This window comes from Trichomycterus rosablanca, chromosome 18 (assembly GCF_030014385.1).
Source record: "Trichomycterus rosablanca isolate fTriRos1 chromosome 18, fTriRos1.hap1, whole genome shotgun sequence".
Taxonomy (NCBI): domain Eukaryota; kingdom Metazoa; phylum Chordata; class Actinopteri; order Siluriformes; family Trichomycteridae; genus Trichomycterus; species Trichomycterus rosablanca.
The window spans coordinates 16,813,673-16,839,367 of record NC_086005.1 but is presented as its reverse complement, the minus strand read 5'-3'; the positions used below and the strand labels follow the sequence as shown (position 1 = coordinate 16,839,367).

The following is a 25,695-nucleotide window of genomic DNA, read 5'->3' as shown; positions in this document are numbered from 1 at the left end:
CCCTCCTCCCGCCTGTCTGCCATATACTGCTGCAAGACTAGAGACAGGCTGTGTTCCAATCCGCACACTACTTCCCTAAACAGTACGCTTAAACAGTAATACTGGCGTTTATTTTTTGCAATATTTTGTGTTACTATTCAGTGTACTTCAGTGTATGATGAAACACAGCCAGTCTGGCGCACCAAAACTGGTTTTCCTGCAAAAGCCTGGGCTCTTATACATTTACATCGTTTTCTCTCCTCTGTTCTAACTTCAGGCCGAAAAGATTTGGCGACACTGCGACAGAAATCTTGTGAATAATGCTCGAATGGTTTCATTTACGTTCTACACACGTTTGTTAACAAAAATGACATTTAAAGTTTGGACCGCGCTGGTAATTTGTCTTCGGTTGGGTTTTCACGCCCACCTCAACAGCACAGAATTCTTTGGATGGGTTCCACTTACAAAAATGGCATGTTGTATTACGGCTGGAGCGTTTCTGAGGTGAAAGGAAAAGGTTATGAATATGACAGAATCAACAAAGCGTTATCGTAGACTCAAGAAATTGTTCTGTTTGTTTTGCAGACCTGATGTAAGTTACCATAAGAGTAAAATGCAGCAGGATTTGATCAAATAACCACCTCATCCTCACATAATGTTTTGGCCTTGTGAATATATTGTACTTAGACTTAGTCCAAGTCTCAGATGTTGGTCACAAAAGATGCTGTGTACGATTTTATTCAAGACACGCTATTGTTTTCATAATTTATTTATTACTTTTTCTTTATCTACTTTATCCATTGCACCCACTGTTTCTTCAAAATGCATGCACTGTTTCTTTAACACATTTAATAAAAATACTTTTTTTTTTTTTGCAAAGAACTAGTCACAGGACCTATATTGAATTAAACAAATCCATGTTGACTTCTAAATTAGCTGGATAGATTAAATAGACACAAAACACCTTTATCTGGATTTTTTCTTGTTGATGATTTTAGGAACAATATAATGCAATTTTTAAAGCTTTGTTATTACACAGCCTTTTCTAAAATGAAAAATAGCCAAATGTGACTATTTCCTTTTCTAGAAAACTTCAGCTTGTGCAGATGCCGTCATTTCTGCCTGTAGATGCAGTGCAGATGCATTTCTCTTTATGAGTGTGTAATTAACAGTGAGGCATATGTAGCTGCTTGTGCTCCTGGGGTTTGAATCTCAGCAGTGTTATTGGCTGGTTGGGTGTCTACATAGACATGATCTATTTTTTTTTTTTATATGCATTAACTGCTTTATCCTAATGAGGGTTACGGAGAGGTCTGGCATTACCAAGAATCAGAATTTCTGCAATTTTCTTCGGGATCAATAAAGTCTTATCTTATCACTGGGGACAGGGTGAGAATTTTCTGCTAGACAAGGCAACAGTTAATCACAGAGCAATGCACATTCCCTGGGGCAATTTAGAGTTGTCAATCCTGTATGTATTTAGGAGGTAGGAGAAAAAGTTCTTGAGATGATGAGAGAACCTATAAAACTTATTACAGACAGTGACATGGAATCATGTTCATCTGTGGTACTTTACCAGCAGTGCCACCTGGTTCCTGTTGCAGCAATAGGGAGGTAATTCCCCATCTGGCTTTTCCTCTTTTGTATGCGGCCAACTGTGATGTAGAGCACCCGACCAGGAAGGTGGCACCACTGATGATGCTGTCTGACTACAGCCCTCTTAACATATACAGTAAATGTGGTACATTAACTCAAAAGGATTTACCTTTACCTCAATAACCTAGAAATACACACACACTGAAACATGACCTGTGGTTAATTACCACATAAGAACAAAATGCTGCACTACTGAAAACAGGCAGCATCACATATCGAACACCTCTGCTGTTAACTCTACAACAAACATAAAGTATTACAGTACTAACACATGATTTAATACACAGCCAGTCTCGTTCATTTGTCTTTGAGGGGGGTATGACTGAACAGATTAGCCACTGGGAAGTGCTTGTCCGAAGCCCATAAAAATAAAGATTGCATCAGGATTGGCATCCGGCGTAAAACTGCCATTTACAGTATGACCAAACTTATCCACTGTGGTGACTATGGTAATATGGAAGCAGCTGAAAGAAGTACGAATGCAAAATTCATCAGTGTCCTTTACCCCATCCATCAATGAAAAACACCACCAGAGGACCTGAAATTATATAGAAGGTTAAAACATGCACTGATAAATGCACCTCTTAATAGCTAGACTCTTTGAACCAAGACAACCAAGACTTGTGGCTTGAATGGTATGGTGTACAGAACAGGGTTTGATAAGTGCTTTAAGGTTGGTCAGGGCTGGTCTGACGCACACTCTCACTTCTAAGAAAAGTCAGTTTTTAATCTATAAGACAAGCAATTGTTCAGGCCCCAGTCAATGGATGATATAGTGAGAATGTTATCTACAAATAATGTATGTGTAGTGTTTGTTAAATACTAATTGCACTAATTATCATTGCAAGTATCACTAACATGTATCACTCTTTTTATAGCTGTTTATTTGACATATTCGAATTTCCCTGGATTAAAATTAGAACAAGCATGGTAATAGCATCATATGAATAAATAAAGCAATTTATGTTGGGCAGTGGGTCTTAAAAGCAAGCTAAAATTCAGTAGTGTCTGGGCTGGTGTATTTTTAGGCCTCAGTTAAAAAGGATTACATGTTTTTTGCCCATTCATACAGACAACAGTACACAGAGTAAATTAGCTTTGTTCGTTTACATTAGGACATCTGTCTCTCGTAGTACAGCAAAAGCTAAATGGCAATTACGAAAATCTTCGTTCCTTTTTTGCACCATTTCATAAACATGATGGGACTCGACAAAGAGAATGCGCCTGCGATGACATTGAAGAAGTGCGATGGAAAACAAAAACTCAGCCCCCCTTGCCTTTTTCTGGTTGCCATGGAGACAGTGTCTTCACATGCCTTTGAACTGCTGCATAATGGACAGGAGGTGCTCGCTGCGTTTTTGGATATTGCACTGCTCTTCCTTGAGCTTCTTCTGCTCATGAAGCACTTCCTCCTGTGCAGAAGGACATGATGTTATGGCAGCATGCCAAACTAAATTATTCAGCTATATAATACAAATAAGGCCTAAAGAATCTATCGTACAACCATCGTTCAAACTAGTACACTATATGGGCCACAGCATGTTAACACATGACCATGAGCTTGATGGACATTTCATTCCAAACCCAAAGGTATTAATATAGACTTGGCGCTCCACTTTGCGAGTTCAACAGCTTTCACTGGGAGATTTTTCACAAGGTTTTAAAGCATGTCATTGGGAATTTGTTCCAATTTGGTCCTAAAATATTTGTTCAGCTGCCACTGAAATTCCTCCAAACCAAATTTTATTTCATGTCAAGTCAATTCATGCCTTTTTGGAACTTACTTATATGTTGGAACAAACTGTTGCCACAAAGTTGTACAAGAAAATAAAATCTTGACCACATCAAGGATGGTAACCTTTAAGCCCATGGTAAGGTAAAAATTGCCTGTGGACAGACCTGTGTTTTTGTTTTCTTTGAGCATAATGTTAAAGTTTGACCAGCTTTTGGTTTATGTAGGTTTACATCGTTCTTAAGTCTTCTTGTCCCCACACTATTTCACCAACACCAACATAAATAGTTGACACAAGACAGGTTGGGTCCAAGAATTCATTCTGTGTATGACAAATTCTGATCAGCTGTAGCCTACTGGTTAAGGTACTGGACCAGTAATCAGAAGGTTGCCGGTTCAAGCCCCAAGTTGCCGGTTCACTGCCAGACTGTGGGCAAGGCCCTTAACCCTAAATTGCTTAGATTGTATATGTTCACAACTAAGTCTCTTTGGATAAATGTGTCTGCAAAATGCAGAAAATGTAAATATATCTTCATATTAAAGCAGAAATTGAGTTTTCCTAATGCTTAGCTTTCCAGTTTGGGTGCCCAATAAAACTACATGTTCTTGGTTGACAGGAGTGATGTGGTTGCTTGCCTTTGTAGCTCACCCACCTGAAGGTTGGAGTTGGAGAAGGTGATCTAAGACATTGTTAATTTAAGATTGTCTGTTTCCTGCTAGCTCATAACGGTTTGGAAAATTTTTTGACCCTTATCAACAGTGAGGCTGCTTACTGGATGTTTTTGCATTACTCATTGTAAAATTCTATGAAATTAGCAGTTTCTGACATATGCAAACCTGCCACAATCAATCAGATCATTTACATTTTCAGCATTTAGCAGACACCTTTACCCAAAGTGACTTACAACTGAGAGTATACGTTGCAAGCAATTTAGGGTTAATGACTTTGCCAGCAACCTTCTGATTACTAGTCCTGTAACTTAACCGCTGAGCTACCCCTGCCCACATTTCTCTCTTTATTCTGATGTTTAATGTGGAACTTTAATGTGAAACCTTGTATGGGATAATGCATTTTGCTGCTGAAACATGAGTAAAAATAGGTTAGTAAGTGTATATAGATATGATAATAAAAACGGACTTAAATAGGACTGATGAGGTTTTAATACAGTTTACACGACTCACTATGGTTTAAACAGTTTTCTTGCTAGTCGGATCTTAGAATTATATAAATAGTAAACCTTCTGTGAAACATGGCCAGTGTGTATGCGATGACTGTTTGTGGTCACACACCCTGAATTTGCACAGCTCTTTCCTCTCCTTGTCATTTTCTTCAGCCCGAGCTCGTAGCCAAGCTTCATTTTGAACCCTGTGCCTCTCTAGCATTTCCTGAAGTTCCTGTTCCACCAGAACCAAAAACACAACTTCCATCAACCATTGTTATTAAAACCATGACCTGACCAAATACAGTATATTTTGAATGATAACATTTACAAATGTAAACAATTCACAGTAATGCAAATCATTAACTCAAATGCTCTGTATTGGGACATCCCTTCTAATAATTTAATTAATGTGCTCTAGCCACAACAGGTGTAACAGGTGTAATAAAACAATTATTGAAAGGCAGTAATATGCTTCCAGCTTTGCAGCAGCAGTTAGAGGAAGGTCCTTTCCTGTTCTAGCATAACTGTGCCCCTGTGCACATAGCAAGAGCTATAAAGACACTAAGTAAACTCCAGTGGCCTGCATCGAACAGCTTTGGAATGAACTGAAACTACAATTAAGGCTTTTGTGTGCCCAGCCATGCAAATGCTATTTTGACTGAATGGGCACAAATTCCCACATACTTTAAAGTTTTAAGAAGGAAGAGTGGCTGTTGGTATAGCTGAAACAATAAAATAGATGTTACTCTATTTTAATACCGTTTGTTTTTAAATTGGGATATCCAAAAAGCTCATAGTCAGGTGCCTAAATACTTTTGGCCATATAGTGTAGGCCTCATTTGTCTATCTGTGCTCATACGTCAAACATGGAGCCAAAAATAAATGCTACACACCTGGCTCTGCCGTTGATGATATCCATTGTGGGCCTCTTTCTCACACTGCAGGGCCTCCACTGCTTGAGAAAGTTCAGTCTTTTCTCTGGTTCCAGAAAAAGAAGCAACAGTTTATTTATTTGCTGCAAATAACCTGCTGCAACAGAATGTGTATATTATTTAATAATTGGTGGGGCAGACAGACAAAGCCAATTTTTGAATACAATTGCCACATGCACAACACCCTCACTGGCTGAAGAAGGCTGCAGACAAGTAGATATTAGCCACCACCAAAAGCTGGCATTAGACTGTGTGATAATTGGCCAGATTTTGCAGTTGCTGACAAAATACAGTAGACAGTATAAAGGTATAATGAAATATTTGCAGAAATGTGAGGGGTGTACTCACTTTTGTGATACACTGTATATATATATATATAACCGAACCGAACAAATTTCAGATTACGAACCGAAATTCACGTCACGAACAAGTTGACTTCGACCGTCTCTCTATATATAAAGAGAGAGAGAGAGAGAGACGGTCGAAGTCAACTTGTTCGTGACGTGAATTTCGGTTCGTAATCTGAAATTTGTTCGTACGTTGAGTTGTAAAAGATCGTTCGTAAGGTAAACCGTTCGTAACTCAAGGGTCTAGTGTAGCTCTTTGTACAATATTTTGGTCATGAGCAACTATCAGTGGTATTGAAACATAAACTGTAACATGCTCACCCCACACCACAATTTAGTGCTGCTGAATCTTGGGGATTTTGAATTAAAATCTCACAGTGTGACTTGTTTAAAATTCACCAATAGAAAGACAGCAGAGAAAAATGCTAAACAAATGTCTGGATCACAACGACTTTCTTATTCCAAATATTGTAGGAGGGTTTTTCAAAAAGTTTTCGCACTTTTTTAAACTCATTACAATTTTCAAAAACAAATTACATCACTTTTCTACATAGTCACCTTCCAATGCATTTTTCCCAGCTTTGTACCAACTTTTTAATGCCATCAGCAAAAATGTTTTTGGTTGAGTGCATAGCCACTGCTGCACCACTGCTTTCACATCATCATCACATTCAAATCTTCTTCCCATTAAAGCTTCTTTGAGCGGTCCAAAAAGGTGGAAATCAGATGGCGCTGATATCGGACTATACGCTCTATAAGCTCAGTCTCTCAGACATGATCAATCACACCCTCATCATGTGCTTTTATTCATAGGAACCTGTACAAGGGCATAACAGCAACCACGGATGCTAATAAATGGGAAAATATAACATTCTGTTATTACTTCAATTTGAAAAATGTGCATTCCATGTTGTCCTTGTTTACTTCACCCCAAACAGCTTCAACTGTCCCCTTTGTTTTTTTATAGACTTTTTTTTACATAGATGTAACATTGCTACCATTGTGTTTTTGTAATCAATGATGTGACACACAGAAGAATCATTATTGTGAATTTTTGTGTAATCTGAAGTTGAGTATAGAAGTTGACATATATAATTCACAAGATATTTTTTAATTAGTTCACATAATGTGACAAATAACAATCAAATAAGAGTAATGGAATATGGAACAGTAAAAACCTGGCTTAACATGTACAGAGGAACATACTACACCCTCTCTTTTCCTCCACCACTTGTACCAGACAGGAGAAGTTGCAGTTGCAGCAGTAAGAAGGTGACTCTTCATACAGCCTTCCCTTCATTTAAAAAAGCCATTTGTGTCTGTTTAGCATCTGACTGGGCCAACGGCACCGCATAGCCTTGAACTCGAGTCTTGGTGGTGCTAGGTTAGTGCATTGATCCCCAACCACTGGGCCACAGACCTGTACTGGTCCGTGGGTCATTTATTAATGGGCCACACAAAAAGAATAAATAATTTATTGTTTTCTGTTTTATTGACAATCACACTCTGAAAGATGTTTTATTTTGAAAAAAATGAATCCTCTTTTAATAACATCCATCTGTTTCTCTTGACACTTTTGACACGTACCTATTTTAGTCATGTAATACCAAAAAATTAAGCCCACAAGCTAGCTAAAATGAGTAAAAAACAAATGTCTTTGGAGCGTCTCGTTGCAGGGAAATAAGCCCAGGGTTCCCACTGATTTTCCATCATTGGTGAGTAGTATTGTTATGCAGTTTGTATTTTTTATTAAGCTTGTCATATAATTTTATTTTAAATTCTCCCACCCCAGCCAGTCCTTGAAAATATATCTTATATGAAACCGGTCCGTGGTGCAAAAAAGGTTGGGGACCGCTGGGTTAGTGCATTGGACTGATAAAACTATTAACAAAATTAGCAATTTTGCAAACGTTACTAATACTGTCTGTTCAATAATGGTCTTTATGATGAATGGTGTGAATGGCTTTCTCTACTGTGCTCTAAAGTCACCTGTATAACCAGACAGCTGAGTGCAATAATGTTGCAGATAAGAAACAGCAGTTGGCACAGAATGGAGGTTTCAAAGTCCAACACCCAAAGTGATATGATCAGAGCAGTATAAAGAGAGTATTGGTTCCTTGTTCTTCTTCAGCTTTTCCACTGCTGTAAGAACCCACAATTGTGCAATAAATTCTCCAATCCAGTTAACTGTAATCTTTTCATTTATCATCTCACCTTATTATTCCATTACATAACTTATATTCCTAATGTTCTGTTAGTATTTATATTCTTCTTTTTTTCTGTAGTGCTTGAGTTTCACTTTAAAGGTTAGACATTTCTGTGTTCTATTGGTTAAATCTTAAAACGCTCCCTTCAACATCATGACTACTCTTAATGGATTAGGTCAGAATGTCATTATACAAAGAACTAGAATAAGAAAAAGGTAGGCGCTGTTCTTTCATACCTTTCTATGGTGTTTTAAATGAGATATCATCAGTGTGAGAGATGTGGCATGCAAGCTTACATAGCTGAACAGGTACCGCATTGCAAAATGGATCCTAAGGTCTTGTGTTTGATCTAGAGGATGTTCAGCTTCTTCCTACCACCTAAATACATGCAGAGGGTGAATTGCCTGCACTAAATGTAAGGATTTAGTCTATATCTTTTATTAATAATAAAGTATAATAAAGTATTAATTTAAAAATAGTTATTGTTTTTACGTGAATAATCAGGGTCATGGTAGGTTTGGTGCCACTTGAAAACTGTGCAAAACGTCTGATTGTTTTTTGAAGGTGAGAGAAAACTGGAGTACCCAAAGGAAACCCACACAGAGATGTAGAGATAAGTTCTAACAGACAATGAAGAAAGATAAGGCAGGTTCTCAGGACCCAACCAGCTGCACCACCTTCCTGTCCCTCATAACTGCCATGCACTTACATTCTGTGAGGTATTTTGAATAAAGGAATAAAGCATCCAGAAGTTGTGGCATTACCCTTTAATGTTTTTGTACAGTGCTGTCATTGTGTAACACTTTCAGCCAGTGTGTTTGTCATTACCTGTCTAGTTTTCGGAACTGCTCATCTAAAATTGAAAAAGCTTTATGGATCAGATTCATTGCCTCATCTCGGACTGTGATGAAATCCTGATGAGCTTTGGGCTAGAAGAAAACAACACTAGTTTTGAAAAACATAGACAAAGTCTTCTTAAATTAAGCACACTCTTTTGCAACACTTGATAACAAGTGCATCCTTGTTTCCCATGAGATTTATAAATAGGGTTTTTAAGAAGAGCTGTAATCAATCCTAAAATCATGATATGCAATGCCAGAAGTAAGTTGGAGTCGTATACAGCATACCATCGCTAAAACCTTGAGCAGATAAACATGTTTTCTGAACTGATTAATCATATTTTACCTTTTGGAGGTCTGATTAATGAATATGGGTTTGGTGGGACAAAACATCCCAATAGCATGTTACCATTCTGTGTCATTTAAAACGTTTGTGAAATAATGCTATGGGGCTTTTGAAATGGTTTGGAATGGGCCTATAATCATACATACATACATACACGGAAATTGCAGGAAAGTTGCAGGAATTATTATAACATTTACATAGTTTGTAATTTTATATATATATATTTTTTTTTTCCCAATTTGGTAATATCTAAGTCAGAGGGGACATGTGTCAAGCCACCAACTGCTTCTTTTCCACCGACTAGTGGTGGAACATGCTTTTTTAGCAACATTAGCTATGTGTATGTAATACAATGTTAGCAACATTAGCTACGTATATGTAATGCAATGTTAGCAACATTAGCTATGTATATGTAATGCAATGTTAGCAACATTAGCTATGTATATGTAATGAAATGTGAGCAACATTAGCTACAGTATATATACGTAATGCAATGTTAGCAACATTACACCCTATGTGGGGTTGCCTAAGATGTACAGTGTATCACAAAAGTGAGTACACCCCTCACATTTCTGCAGATATTTAAGTATATCTTTTCCTGGGACAACACTGACAAAATGACACTTTGACACAATGAAAAGTAGTCTGTGTGCAGCTTATATAACAGTGTAAATTTATTCTTCCCTCAAAATAACTCAATATACAGCCATTAATGTCTAAACCACCGGCAACAAAAGTGAGTACACCCCTAAGAGACTACACCCCTAAATGTCCAAATTGAGCACTGCTTCTCATTTTCCCTCCAAAATGTCATGTGATTTGTTAGTGTTACTAGGTCTCAGGTGTGCATAGGGAGCAGGTGTGTTCAATTTAGTAGTACAGCTCTCACACTCTCTCATACTGGTCACTGAAAGTTCCAACATGGTACCTCATGGCAAAGAACTCTCTGAGGATCTTAAAAGACGAATTGTTGCACTACATGAAGATGGCCAAGGCTACAAGAAGATTGCCAACACCCTGAAACTGAGCTGCAGCACAGTGGCCAAGATCATCCAGCGTTTTAAAAGAGCAGGGTCCACTCAGAAAAGACCTCGTGTTGGTCGTCCAAAGAAGCTGAGTGCACGTGCTCAGCGTCACATCCAACTGCTGTCTTTGAAAGATAGGCGCAGGAGTGCTGTCAGCATTGCTGCAGAGATTGAAAAGGTGGGGGGTCAGCCTGTCAGTGCTCAGACCATACGCCGCACACTACATCAAATTGGTCTGCATGGCTGTTACCCCAGAAGGAAGCCTCTTCTGAAGTCTCTACACAAGAAAGCCCGCAAACAGTTTGCTGAAGACATGTCAACAAAGGACATGGATTACTGAAACCATGTCCTATGGTCTGATGAGACCAAGATTAATTTGTTTGGTTCAGATGGTCTCAAGCATGTGTGGCGGCAATCAGGTGAGGAGTACAAAGATAAGTGTGTCATGCCTACAGTCAAGCATGGTGGTGGGAATGCCATGGTCTGGGGCTGCATGAGTGCAGCAGGTGTTGGGGAGTTACATTTCATTGAGGGACACATGAACTCCAATATGTACTGTGAAATACTGAAGCAGAGCATGATCCCCTCCCTCTGGAAACTGGGTCGCAGGGCAGTGTTCCAGCATGATAATGACCCCAAACACACCTCTAAGACGACCACTGCTTTATTGAAGAGGCTGAGGGTAAAGGTGATGAACTGGCCAAGCATGTCTCCAGACCTAAACCCAATAGAACATCTTTGGGGCATCCTCAAGCGGAAGGTGGAGGAGCGCAAAGTCTCGAATATCCGCCAGCTCCGTGATGTCGTCATGGAGGAGTGGAAAAGCATTCCAGTGGCAACCTGTGAAGCTCTGGTAAACTCCATGCCCAGGAGAGTTAAGGCAGTTCTGGGAAATAATGGTGGCCACACAAAATATTGACACTTTAGGAACTTTCACTAAGGGGTGTACTCACTTTTGTTGCCGGTGGTTTAGACATTAATGGCTGTATATTGAGTTATTTTGAGGGAAGAATAAATTTACACTGTTATATAAGCTGCACACAGACTACTTTTCATTGTGTCAAAGTGTCATTTTGTCAGTGTTGTCCCATGAAAAGATATACTTAAATATCTGCAGAAATGTGAGGGGTGTACTCACTTTTGTGATACACTGTAGATGAAGTTGCAAAATCACACAAGCAAAAAGGTTTAACCAGAAATATTTATGAATTCTGAACATTTTAAACATGCCATCATTTAATAGCTGGGGCTTTTTATTTAATTTGATGTTGCTCTAACTTTAGCTAAAATCACCTGTGCTGACTCAGTTGTCTTGATCTTCAAAGTTAACGGCATGTCACTCAGCTCATACCTCACGTTGGGAACCTTCGTTGGCACAAAGCTGAACGAATGTACACATGAACTTGATTTAAATAACAGGAAGGAGATTCCACATGAAACTGAGACGGAAACTAAGCATTTTGTTAAAATTTGCATAAACAAGGATTATATGTTCACTTTCAAAGAGTGACATCATGCTACTTTAAACAGATGTCTTTATAGCAATGGCACACTGACTGTGAGTAAAGTAAGAACTGAGAGGGAACTCACCTATTGCTGACCCCTTGAAGTCCAAACTCAGATAAAATCTCCTTCATTACTGTGTAATAATGGTGTAGATTGCAAAAAAAATAATATTAAAAGATTACATTTCAGTCATGGGCACTAGGACATACTTCAGAATTGTATTACCTGGCTGTCTCTCTGATGGGTTGATTAATTTCATTATCTTTAAGTCATTGAAATCCTGTTCTTCATTTTTGCCTCCAAACACATACAGCTAAAAAGAGAAATATTTACCAACAGTTAAAACATTATCAGTCTTATGACTTTAAGGTTTTCTACAATTATTTTATGTGACTGTGAGATTATAACATACATAAAAAGTCCACATACTTGAGTTCTTTTATTAGTTTACTGTGAAAGTATGACACAATCTGCAGGGTCAAAAATCTACAATCAACGAATTAAATGATTAATTGTGTGATGTAAAGGTCCCACAATGTCATTTAACTTGGCCATTAAGCTTTTGTTGAAAAAAATATTAATACAGATGGCAACTCCTTAAATACACCATATAAATAGGACTAGTTTGACTGTGCCTGCTAGCCTGAGCCTCAAGCATTACAATGTGTCTAAAGTCCAAAATGCTCTCCCCTGACCTCAGAAAGCAGATTATAGGTTTTTACAAGACAGAGGTGTTACCTGGAGCCATTAATAAGAAACTTTAGGTCCTAAGATTGTTCAAATAAACCACACTGAAGCATAGAGGTAATTTATCCAAAATATTTATAAGGATACAAAAGTCACGAGATATACTCTTAATAACAAGCAATAAGGATGCCATGCCAAAAAGTTAAATGACATTATGGAACTTTGCATACCACCAATGTAATAATCCAAATTGATGTAGGTATATATTAGGGTCTGCATATTTAAAGATTTTCAGAAAACCTCTCAATGAAGAACAGTGAAGAATGTATTCCAATCATTTAGTCACAGAAAAATAAAACATTGCACGCATGGTTTGAACTACAGATGGGGTCTGACCCTCCTAATTAATACTTGTTTAATAATTAATATTTGAACTTGGACAACAGTTGGGGGGGCTATATATAAAGTTGTCACTGTATAATTCACATTCTTGATTGCAAGACTACCATGACATAACAATTCCTATAAAAATGTAACCTTTGGACTTTAGCTGCAAATATTCCCGAATATAGCCTTTGTAGTCAGTATTGACATTATATGGTAGAGGTTTAGTGGTATACATGAAATAAAAAATACAGGTTTAAATAGTGTATATTTAAAAAGATTACACACTTACATGACTATGAATAATAAAAACTGAGTGACCATGACGTCTAGCTGGGGGAATCCCCACATAAAGAGGTACCTTCCATTTAATCTTTGCTGATGAAACAGACAGAACAAATGTTATTTGTGTGCTCGGAGGAAATTAGCAGAACACTGTTTTAATCTTTTTAAAAATCCACAATTCTAATATTAATCTTGTGGTAAATGTTTACAATGGCTGCAGTTACTGTATGAAAAACATAAAGCCAATGTATATATATATATATATACATATATATATAGGCATCTACAGTCTTGATTCTAAAAAAGTTAGAACAGTATGGTATATGCTAATAACAACAGGAGGAAGTGATTTGCTTATTCTCTTTAAACTGTATTAAAATTATAACACTTCAAATACTATATTTAGTTTTGTACCCTTTGACTTTTTTTTTTTTGGAAATATATGTTTATCTCAGAGTGCCTGGGTGGCTCAGTGGTAAATTAGGCTAGCCTGCTACCACTTGGATCCAGGGCTTGATTCCCAAGAGGTGCTGTTTGCCGGTCGGGCATTTACATACAGACATGATTGGCTGTGTCTGTGGTGGAGGTGGTCGAGACTTACCCTGTGCTGGAGCTGCTGTAACAATCGAATTTCCCCCATGGGGATCAATGAAGGAATCTTATCTTGTCTGAAACTAGACCTGCTGCGAACTTGTGTTGCAGGCGTTATACATTTAAAATTTGCAACACTGTTTAAAACAATTGGGGCTACCTTTTTTACCAGCACTTACTAATTGTTTGGGGATGAAGACACTAACTAATTCAACTTAAAAATGTCTTCAAATGAAAAAAAAGTCCCCTAATTTGATTTAAAACTTCTATTTATACACATATAACAAACATTGTTCCTACAAATCAGTGACCACACATTTAGGCAAATATTTACATATCTCACCAATGCTTAGCTTGTAAATTTCATTGGTTGATAAAATCGTTCCCTCCAGGCTTTGCACTACACCTCCAAACAAGTAAATATCCTGTGTTGAACAAAAAGCATGTATCTTATCAGGGCAGAGTAGAACAAACATCCACACTATAAATAGGCAAAAAAGCATGGCTCGCGATCAACATTCCAGTTCTTCAGAAAGGTGTTGAACTTAATGAAGATGAGGTCAGGGCTCTGTTCAGGCCACAGGAGTTATACCAGTTTAGCATGCTAGTACAGAAAAGGGCCATATCCAAGCTGTTGCCACAAAGCTAGAAACATAAAGTCAATTTCATATAACTGATTTTACACAAGGCACTCGAGTGGCACAGCGGTAATTGTTGCTAGCCCAATACCGCTGGGATCCAGGGTTCGAATCCCCAGTGGCACTACTGACTGGTTGGATGTCTGCATACTAACATGATTGGCTATGTCTAGGGGGAATTGCAGAGGCTCTGCAATACGTTGGCGTCCTGTCTAGGGTGCAGTACTAAACTGTGCCCAGTGATTTAGGGAAGCCAGACCAACCGTAACACTGACAAGAATAAAGCAGTGGTAAAACATGAAAATGAAATGATTTTATACACCTGTTAGCAAAGGATATGGCTGAAACTACTGAGTAATTAGGACTGGTGTCCACATACTTTGATCCAAATAGTGTATCTTTCCTTTAGTCATCAACCTGGAATCTGGCCCCTAGTTGTTTGAATTTGACTCAAGTGAAATGGATCTTGCTGCTGACCTTGTCATGGTGAGCTGTAAAGGTCTGACCAGCGCAGGAGAGAGGTGACTCCCCTTTCACCTCACTTTTCTCCCATGTCAGGGTCTCTAAAAATGGTGCAAAATGAGAGGGTTTATATATCACATGTAAAAAAAAATTACAGATCTGTAAATAATTTTAACAGGATAATATGTGATATACAAAATGCATTCTGAAAATGTACAACCTATACAACACCAGTTAAAATCTTGCAACATTTTTCTTTCATCTTATTACAGGTCAGATGAGCACCGACCAAATAGCCAGTTAATAAACTTAGTTTGAACTTAAATTTGTTTTCTTTTTTAATTTGATTAATTCTTCATTGAGCTTTTCCCGACTTTTATCCCAATCCAGTCTTGGCCATTTGGAGATGATCTCTCTCTCGTCAAGGACAGCTGCTCCCCCTCCAACACGCATAAAGCCACTGATTGCTTCTTTTTACCTGCCAGGGGCAGGGTCTCACAGACTGCAGTATCACGTGTGGAGAGCCAAACACAATGGAGAGCCATTTGCGATCAGGCACCTCGACTGGTCAGCAGACAAGGAACCCTATTTCAGCTGTTGTCCATTCCCTACAGACACACAGCCAATCATGTGTCTATGTAGGAACCTGGCCGGCTGATAGCAGAGCAGAGATCTGAACAGCCTGAGATTTTAACCACTATCGGTGGGCTATTGTGTTACTGCTGTGCCAACAGAGCGCCGAAATTAAATAATAATAATAATATTTATTATTATGTATAATAGTAATAGTAACTCATAGAATAATTAGTAATAATTTCTTCAAAATAATAATAATAATAAATAATATATAAGAATAATTATTCATTCAAAATAATAATTTGAAGTAACTTAACTTCCCAGTACAATCATGACATGCAGGACTTATATGTCACTTTACTGTAATTTTGCATGTTTTATTTGATAAAAATTGATAGCAATTTCTGGCTTTTGGTTCATATTGTATATAAAAAAGATAAAAGTTTACCTGTATTCAGGGTGTGAATGTCTTTGTAATAGGACCCTTCCAGTCCACAACCACCAAACAGAAAGATTTGCTCATTCACTACAGCACATGTGTGGTTATACCTATACAAGAAACGTTAATCGCACAGATGAATGAAAGAAAAACAGCAGAAAGTGCACTCTGAAATGGGGCTAAGAACCTGAGCTAAACACAGACAAAAAGGCCTGATTGAAAATAGCCAGTGCTTGGTTTCTGTTTTCACATGAGGCCACTAAGAAAATGATACTCAGTGCTGAGGCACCATGGCAACGGCCTGCACACACTGTACCAGTAAAGCATTTACAGAGTCAGGTCAACATAAGACTTAAATGGCAAGACAAACCGTCCACACTATCACTGCCTACTTTAGTCCTAATCCTATATGATCAATTTGGCCAAAAAAATGACACAATGTTCCCGTATTAGTTTTGTACTGTAGCTTATAAAGAACTAATATTGCTAACAGATAACTAACTATTTGGTAACTATTAGTAGTAACTATTAGTAGTTAGTAGTAGGGCAGAGGAATGATGAGTTTACAGGAAAGCAATATACTAACATCAATTTTTTTTTGTCATTTTAAATTACCCATTGCCATTCATCACACTGGCTGAGGCTCAGACTCAGACTAGCACACATACCCTTCTGCTTTTAGATTCGCACCATGGACCCAATCGCACATGGACCCAATCGTGCCGCATCTCAACCAGACAGTAAGGCTTGCATTTGCAGAGGCAATGAGGTAATCTCCTATCTTTTTCCTTCCAGATGTATCTATTGACCGCCTGACCACGTTGGTGGCGCCACTAACACTCAAATCTTCTAGTTGTGGGCTAGTGCATTAAACTTCTGCACTGCCCAACCCCCCTTAAATGCAATTTTGGCGAATAAAAAACGTTATTGTGAATGCAGAATAAATCATCACACGCTCTCTTAAACAAACAAGACAAACAAGGATTAAAATTACTTTTCTCGATGTAACACTATCAACTTTGATCCACACATCCTTTCTATATATTTATAATATATGTTAAGGGTTATATATTGTTATTTCAGATTATCAATTGATGCGCTGATGACAAAAGTGATTGTTGCTTCAAGATAGAAACAATCTTACTTATTCAGTTTTCACATAACCTCAAATATTTGAAATACTGTGACAATTGTAGCAGTTGTGTAAGGATTCAGCACACAGCACAATGCTAAATTGGCATAAAAAAACTATACTTAGATAAAACTATACTTAGATAAAATTGTTAGATAAAAAACTATTCTTAGATAAAACTAGTTGACTTCATTTAAACACAGAGGGATAAAGTAAAATTGTCTCTGCTAGTTGACTTCATTTAAACACAGAAGGATATTTTGAAATTTTGGCCAAACTGTTCTTTTAAAAGTTTGCGGTTGGCATAAGCGTTAGCATGACTGTTCTAACAAATTTAACAATTTAACAATATGAATTCCTGTTGTGCTAAGGAATGTGGGAAAATGTTGAATTTTACCTTGCAGATGGTGGAATCCCACTTGTTTTAATTGGTGTCCAAATCATTGATACTAAAAACAGTTTTAATATAAATTAATAAAATTATTTAGTAAATTATGTTGCATACAATTACAAAAATACTGAAAAAAAAGTAAGAGTCATATTGTGGGGGACAGGGGTAGCCTAGAGGGTAGAGCTTTGGGCTATCAGTCAGAAGATTGTCGGTTCAAATCCACGCTCTGCTATGCAGCCACTGTTGGTCCCTTGAGCAAGGCCCCTAACCTTGTCTGCTCAGGGGCACCAAACAAAGGCTGAACCTGCACTGTGCACCCAAGCTTCCAAACAAGCTGAGAAATGCGGAAAAATAATTTCATTATACTGTACACGTGTATATGGTAACTCAGCAGTGGTAGCTCAGTGGTTAAGGTACTAGACTAGTATTCAGAATGTTGTTGGTTCAAGCACCACCACCACCACCACCACCAAGTTGCCACTGTTGGGCCACTGAGCAACCCTCAATTGCTTGAATTAAATTAAGTAAGTCACTTTGTAAGTCGCTTTGGATAAAAGCATCTGCTAAATGCTGTAAATGTATATATGAAATTGTAGTTTTATAATAAATTATGGGCATATCTTTTCACTACCCAATGGCAAAGCTGTACCACACATAGAGGAACACATTAGATAGAAGTATTCTTTTTACTACTCATATTAGCGCTTTGACCAGACAGAAAGTGTTGCTGTTGCAGCAGCAATGATGCAATACCCCATCTGCCCTTCCCTTCAATTGATTTTACGCTTTCAACTTTGTAGCAACAATCTAAGAAAGAAAAGGTCCTTTCCTGTTTCAGCATGACCTTGCCTCTCTGATGTCCATGAGGACATGGTTTGATAAGTTGGGTTTGAAGGAGCCCTAACAGAAGAGTAAAGGCTGTTTTAGCTGCAAACAACCAATTCACATTAATGTCTATGATTTGGAATTAAATCACCTACATACATCTGACCATGAGTTATATTGATTCCTTCGAATTCCCTGCAGCGATCCTTAAATTTGAAAAACCACTGTCATATATTGTGGTTAACATAGAGCTAAATATTTTAAATTTTACAAATTAAAAGCTAATTGTCCATTGTAAAACAGTGCCTTACTAACCTGTATTGAACATCATGAGGTCATCTGTAGGTGTTTCATGTAGAATTCCTCCAAATACATATATATTGTCTCCTAACACTGCTGAGCTGTGTCTAAGAGTCCTCAGAGTTACACCTCCAGTGTCCAGCTTCTGCCACTTCAATGTTACTGAGAAAGACATAGCACAATGTGCTGCATTAAATATTGTATGCCAAATACAATTTTACAACTTTCATGCATTTTAAGATATATTTTGCAATGCAATGTGCTTTTCTGGGACAGTGGTAGCCTAGTGGGTAAAGCTTTGGGCTATCAATTGGAAGATTGTCAGTTCAAATGCAGCCACTGTTGGGTCCTTGAGCAACCCTGTCTGCACCACGCCTGACCCTGCGCTCTGACCACAGCTTCCGAACAAGCTGGGATATGCATAAAAATAATTTCATTGTACTGTAGATCTGTATAAAGGCATTCAAATAATATTTGTACATTACATTATTAATTTTATTAAACCTCTAATATACACTTCATAACCAAAAGGATGTGGACACCTAACCATAAACTCACTGTTCTAAAAAGGCTTACCACAAGATTTTGGGGTGTCTCTGTGACAAATTGTGTCCTTTCAATAAAAGTGCTTTTGTGTGGTAAGGCTCTGATGAGGGATGAGACTCACAAGTAACATTCTAATTAATTTCAAAGTTGTCCACTAGGGGTTAAGGTTTATTTATTTATTAGAATTTTAACATCATGTTTTACACACTTTAATTACATTCATGACAGGACAGGTAATTACACAAAGTTCATCAGTTCAAGTCTTTTTAATGTCAAACACAGTCATGGACAATTTTATATCTCATCTCAATTCACCTCACTTGCATGTCTTCGGACTGTGGGAGGAAACCAGACCTCCTGAAGGAAACCCACGCAGACACGGGGAAAACATGCACACTCCACCCATAAAGGACCCGGACTGCTCCACCTGAGAATTGAACCCAGGATCTTGCTGTGACAGTGGTGACAGTGTCACAGTGTCTCACCAAGCGACAGAGGCGACAGTGCTACCCACCAAGCCACCGTGCTGCCATACTAGGGGTAAAAGTCAGGGCTCTGTGCAGACCACAAATGTTTTTTCCACCCTTACTCCCCATTACTCTATATCTTTATTGACCTTGCTTTGTGTAGGCGAACCCAGTCATGCTGGAACAGGAAAGGACCTGACTGGACCTGCATACCACAAGGTACTTGAGGTACAAATTATAAAGGATTTTCACATACTTTTGGGCATATTGTGTACAAAACAAAGTTGAACAGCAGACACCTGTGCACAGATTGCTCCAGTGGATTGGTCTAGTGGAGTCTTCAAATATAAAGAAACGCTTACGCTACAACAGCATACACAACATAAAGTGCAAGGAAAATGGGGACACTTACTTAACAATAATTTTAAATAATTGTTTGTAAATAATTCTTGTAATCAGGTGGGGGGTAAAATATGAATAGAATACTCTGTTGGTCAGGGTAGGCAAGCAATTTTTATTCATAAGGGCTACAGTTCAAAGCTACAGGAATTTTCTCCAGAATGATGAATAATAAATAAAAAATATTTCAGCACTCTTACCAATGTCATAGCAATAGACCCCTGGAAGACATTCTTTTGCTTGAGGATCGCAGGAACCGCCAAATAAATACAGTTTTCCTTTGACTACGCTGTAAAGAAGAGGCATTGAGCTTTAGGCTAAAACTTGAAGGTAACATGCTAAAAACAGGAACAAGGAAAAACAAATAAAAAAACGAGTACACTGGTGCCCATAGACATTTGGGTGGTTATTACCCAATTTAGTCAATGCCAAATTTCATATTACAATTTCCTTTTAAGCACCTGACCAGGCCAGCAGCAACAACATCAGGTAGGCGCAGGAATTTGGATGATCACTGATTTACAAACCAATAACCAAGTCATGCTGAAAAGCCTTTGTGCCACTTCCCTTTTTGCCCTCGCTTTCCCAGAGAGTTCCCTCTCTAATCTACTTTTTCTGGCATTTTCCAATAATTTTTGTTACATAATTATTGTCAATTTTCCTTTTGGAATTCTTTTGTCACTTGTTCATCCCTGCACTTGCTGAGGAGAGCTGAGAATGCGCCTAGTTGGCGGCCACATCTTTTCATCTGTGGTGAAGACTCACAGAGTCTCACTTTGTATTGCATTGAACTCTGTGAATGCCCATCCACTAGCACAGGTGCCTCGTTTAAGACAGCAGAGGTCTATATTGTACAGTGGCAATGAAGCCATGTCAACCTTACTCCCTCAGGCACAGCCCATTGAGTCTGTTTTATGACACTGGCTGAGCTTACTCAATTTTAGCATGTTACCATGTAGCACAATTTCTTTTCTTAGGTTTTGGACACCAAACTCCTCACATTTACTGCTGGGGAACAAATGACTAAAGGGTTGGTAATCAAGGCACAGGTGCACCACATAAGCTAAATATTTCTTTATTGCTTATTTGCATTTGTGGTAAAGGGAAAACATGTATTTATATTGTTTTGTTTACCAAAATGCATGCCCCTCCCTTGCACAGGGTACAGCTCCATTCTGAGGCATCATCTCCCACGCTACACAACTGGGGGAAACTTTCAAAAAAAGAGAAAATAAATAACTAAAAGTTACAAGATAAATAACGTTTAATGCTTAATACTTTATTTAGAAATAATAGAGCTGATCATTTCATTTTCTAATTAGTCTGCAAGGAGCTTCAAATGTACACTAAATTGCCAAAAGTACATGGACACCCTTCCTAATTAATGATGTCAAGTGCTTTACATTACATTTACAAGTGCTTTAGCCAAATTCCTTGCTAATAATATTGTTTGCCTACCATATTGTTTAGTATCAGTGGTTAGGTATCCACATTGTTTTGGCCATATTATGAATTACAAACCCTTATTTTCAAAAAATTTGGAACATTGTGTAAATTCAGTGATTTGTTAATTTTCTTGAATCTTTTTTGATAAAAGTGGAAAGAAAAGATTTCCATTGTTTTCACTGATCAGCTTTATTGTATTTTGTAAATATAAACACATTTAGAATTTGATGAACATACTTCAAAACAGTTGGGACAGAGGCAAGATAAGAGTGAAAGTTTATAGAATATTCAATTTCCATAATAAGCAGGTGAATTGGTAACAGGTGAGGGAATCATGATTGGGTATAAAAGCAGGATCCACCAAAGAACCAGTCTATATAACCAATGATGGGTTGTGGCTCACAACTCTGTGCCAAACCTCAAGAGATAATTGCAAATCAGTTAAAAATAATTCTCAATACAAGATTGTAAATAATTTAGTCTTTCACCATCTACTGTTTATAATGTTGTAGAAAGATTCAGAGAATCTGAAAAGAGACCTCAGTCCTTGTAGGGCAAGGCCAGAAATAACTGTTGAACACATGCATAACCTTTGAGCTGTCAGACGGCACTGCATGAGAAACCATCATGCTACTGTTATAGCCACATGGGCTTGTGAGTATAAAGCAAAGAGAAAGCAGTTCTCTGGGTCCAAGCTCATCTGAGATGGTCTGAACGGCAGTGGAAACATGTTCTGTGGTCAGATGAGTCAGCTTGTTCTCTGTGCCAAAGATGAAAAGAACCATCCAGACTGTTTTCAGTGAAAGGTGCAAAAGCCAACATCTGTCATTGTATAGTGCTTATGGCATAAATAACTTGCATATGTGTAACGATCCTATTGACACCAATGCGTATATAAGGACTTAAAAGTGACATGATGCCATCAAGGTGACGTGTTTTCCCGGGTAATTTTTTGAGCAAAATGATGTCAAGCCTTATTCTATACCAGCTACAACAGAGTGGCCTTGTAGACACAAAATGTGTTTGCTTGACTGGCCTGCCTGCAGTCCAAATCTGTCTTCTATTGAAAATGTATGGTTCAGCCTAAAGAGGAGAATTAGACGACAGCAATCACAGACTTTTGAGCAGCTGAAGTTTCATATCAAGCAAGAAAGGACAGAACTTCCATGTGCAAAATTGCAACAATTAGTGTCCTCAGTTCCTCTTAAATTATTAAAAAGTCTCATTAATTAGAAAGATGATGGAATACTGTGGAAAACATGTCAACCATTTTTTGTAGTGTGTTATAGGCATCAAATTCTAAAATGTGTACATATTTACAAAATACAATAAAATTGATCAGCGAAGACATTGACAATCTTTTCTTTCTTCTTTTATCATTTAAATAAAGATTTAACAGAATGAATAAACCACACTACTTATTATTGTGTTTTGCAAAACTTTCTGGAAATGGGGTTTTTACTCAATACAATAATCAATTAAATGTGCTTACCTGTTATCATATAAAAATCATTCAGGTATAATGGCTGCGCATCCTACAAAGAATAAAATATACATTGTTGTTGATGTGCACAACCCATTTATTATAGCATCTACTAAACTTTTGTGCTGCTGACCTTAAAGTTAATTGCTGAGACTCCTCCATATAAGAAAGCGATATTTCCTGCCACAGCAGTTGCATGACCAGCTCTGTAAATAACCGTGTGGTTCCATTTGTGGTTGTATGTATTGCTCATAGCCTATTCAAAAGTGCCCAAGAGCAAATGTTGATGTTTAAATGAATCACTCACCTAGGGCTGGGTGGCATTCCTTCAATCGCCTTTTCAATCCAATGTCCACTTGCTAGAGCCATTTTGTGCAAAAATTTTTTAACTTTATTTCAACTTTCTTTTCTTTTAATGCTTAATATTCTTTTTAAATAGTGGAATTTGTGGAATCATGAAAGCATCCCTGTTTACAAAGTTCTGCTGACTTATAGGAACATATCCATCCTGGTGTAAGATGAGAGGACACCTGTCGCCTAGTGATGTGGGTAAACAAACTTGTCAGCCTAACTCATGGGCAGGTGTTAACTGAGCAGAGAATTTAAAACTGCAGTGGTAGGATTGAAATAAACCAGCGGGACAGTGCAGCATAATTGGAATTAAACTAATAATCTCTATGGCATGAGAAATCTGACCATGAGCCTATAGGACTTGTAGATTGGTAAAGGCTTTTGTTGTTCCTGCTAATAACCTCTCTGGTTTTACATCTTTCCTTACATTTTTTAAGATGTTGCAGATCTTGTCCCCAGTAATGACAGTAGTGCAGGTATAATTTCCATTTGCAAAGGAGCTCAAGTTTTGGGTAAAAATTTAAGATTTTCTACAATCCAGTGAAACTTTTCTAATATCTTTTCTAAATTGCTGTATGTACATTTTTGAACCAGAAGATTTTTTGCAATATACATATAAAAGAGTTTAGGAGAGTCTTTGCTGCATGAAGAATGTGTTTGAATCATTTTGTCATAAAAAGGAATAGCAAAAAATGCCCCAAAATGCCATGAGATACACTACATGGACAAAAGTATTTGGACATTTGACTATGAGCTTGTTAGACATCTCATCTCATCAAAAACAAATGGTATTAAAATAGAGTGATCTCTATGTGATCTTTTTTTAGCTATGACAACAGCTACTCTTCCAAGAAGGCTTCTCACAAGACTTTGAAGTCTTGAATTTGATGTCTATTGGGAATTAGTGTCTATTCAAAAAAGCCCATTCACCTTTCTAATAAAAAAGCCTCAATTGATATTCCAGTTCATTCCAAAGCTGTTCAGTGGGGCTGAGGTCAGGGCTCTGTGCAGGCCACTGGAGTTTTGGAATGTCATTAGAGACCTTCATAAATTTTTGCTGCAAAGTTGGAAGCATATAATTTTCTTTATATAACTGATTGAACATCTGTTAGCAACTATTGAGGCTGAAACACAGAAATGTAAAAATTCAGAAGGAGTGTCCCAATAGTCCCAATTTTGTGTATATAATGTAAATGGCACAACAAAAGTATTATAAAAAAAAAAAAAAAAAAAAAATTTATGTGACAGGTGACACAGTGTAGCAGCTGGTAGTTTGGTTCTGTCCTTGTCTCTTCAGTACATAGAAGGTGTACTGTTGATCCTTAATTGTCCCTAGGTGGGTAAATGTGTGAGTAATGCTGTGAGACGGATGAGCATCCTGTCCAGGGTGTGTTCATAGACACAACCTAGTGTTTCTGTCTGGTGCTGGACCTACTGTCGTGCTTACCAGATTTTGCTGTTTTAATGACTTGAAGTCTCCAAAAATGTTTTCTCAAAACCTATGTTTTGCCAAACCTATGTACTGTATTTACACATCGCCGAGGAACAGTTCATCCTACTGTGATCTACACTACCACCCAGTGGTAAAACTTAGACATCTGACGTTGGTTTGGACCACTCACCACTCTTTTAGGAAGCATTTTGAGACATGACAGCGGGGAGTCTCTTCCATTCAGTCACAAGAGTAAAGGTAAAGTTGAACTCTGACAATCAGGCCTGGCATGCAAACAGCATCCAATTCAGGTTTTAAATGGGGTTAAGCTGCAGTCCCATATAACCTGAGATAATAAAAAACTGAAAAAACTGATTTAAAGATTTAAAAGTACAGGTCCTTCTCAAAAAATTAGCATATTGTGATAAAGTTCATTATTTTCCATAATGTAATGATAAAAATTAAACTTTCATATATTTTAGATTCATTGCACACCAACTGAAATATTTCAGGTCTTTTATTGTTTTAATACTGATGATTTTGGCATACAGCTCATGAAAACCCAAAATTCCTATCTCAAAAAATTAGCATATTTCATCCGACCAATAAAAGAAAAGTGTTTTTAATACAAAAAAAGTCAACCTTCAAATAATTATGTTCAGTTATGCACTCAATACTTGGTCGGGAATCCTTTTGCAGAAATGACTGCTTCAATGCGGCGTGGCATGGAGGCAATCAGCCTGTGGCACTGCTGAGGTGTTATGGAGGCCCAGGATGCTTCGATAGCGGCCTTAAGCTCATCCAGAGTGTTGGGTCTTGTGTCTCTCAAATTTCTCTTCACAATATCCCACAGATTGTCTATGGGGTTCAGGTCAGGAGAGTTGGCAGGCCAATTGAGCACAGTAATACCATGGTCAGTAAACCATTCACCAGTGGTTTTGGCACTGTGAGCAGGTGCCAGGTCGTGCTGAAAAATGAAATCTTCATCTCCATAAAGCTTTTCAGCAGATGGAAGCATGAAGTGCTCCAAAATCTCCTGATAGCTAGCTGCATTGACCCTGCCCTTGATAAAACACAGTGGACCAACACCAGCAGCTGACATGGCACCCCAGACCATCACTGACTGTGG

The 25,695-nt window shown here is 37.9% G+C and overlaps 1 protein-coding gene across 1 annotated transcript; it reads right to left on the bottom strand.

The window, feature by feature from the left end:
* Positions 1-2,498: 2,498 nt before the first annotated feature.
* On the bottom strand, positions 2,499-24,774 carry zmp:0000001301 (rab9 effector protein with kelch motifs). Its single transcript, XM_063014753.1, has 19 exons — positions 24,738-24,774; positions 23,091-23,172; positions 22,917-22,989; positions 22,793-22,835; positions 20,989-21,067; positions 20,055-20,143; positions 18,458-18,604; positions 17,324-17,375; positions 15,804-15,904; positions 14,795-14,880; positions 14,023-14,104; positions 13,096-13,181; positions 11,958-12,045; positions 11,817-11,865; positions 11,520-11,607; positions 8,845-8,945; positions 5,424-5,508; positions 4,658-4,762; positions 2,499-3,047 (listed from the first exon to the last, which is right to left on the bottom strand). The coding sequence occupies exons 1-19, from the start codon at positions 24,772-24,774 to the stop codon at positions 2,943-2,945; spliced, it is 1,578 nt and encodes a 525-aa protein (XP_062870823.1). The 3' UTR covers positions 2,499-2,942.
* Positions 24,775-25,695: the final 921 nt, after the last annotated feature.

Bases quoted from the DNA above. Each gene is read 5' to 3' on its own strand.
- zmp:0000001301 (XM_063014753.1), bottom strand. From the start codon at position 24,774: ATGCTTCCTAAAAGAGTGGTGAGTGGTCCAAACCAAC. The intron at 18,605-20,054 runs GTAAGAGTGCTG...TGTCTTTCTCAG, and splicing joins GGTCTATTGCTATGACATTG to TAACATTGAAGTGGCAGAAG. The intron at 17,376-18,457 runs GTTAGTAAGGCA...AACTGTTTTTAG, and splicing joins CCTCATGATGTTCAATACAG to TATCAATGATTTGGACACCA.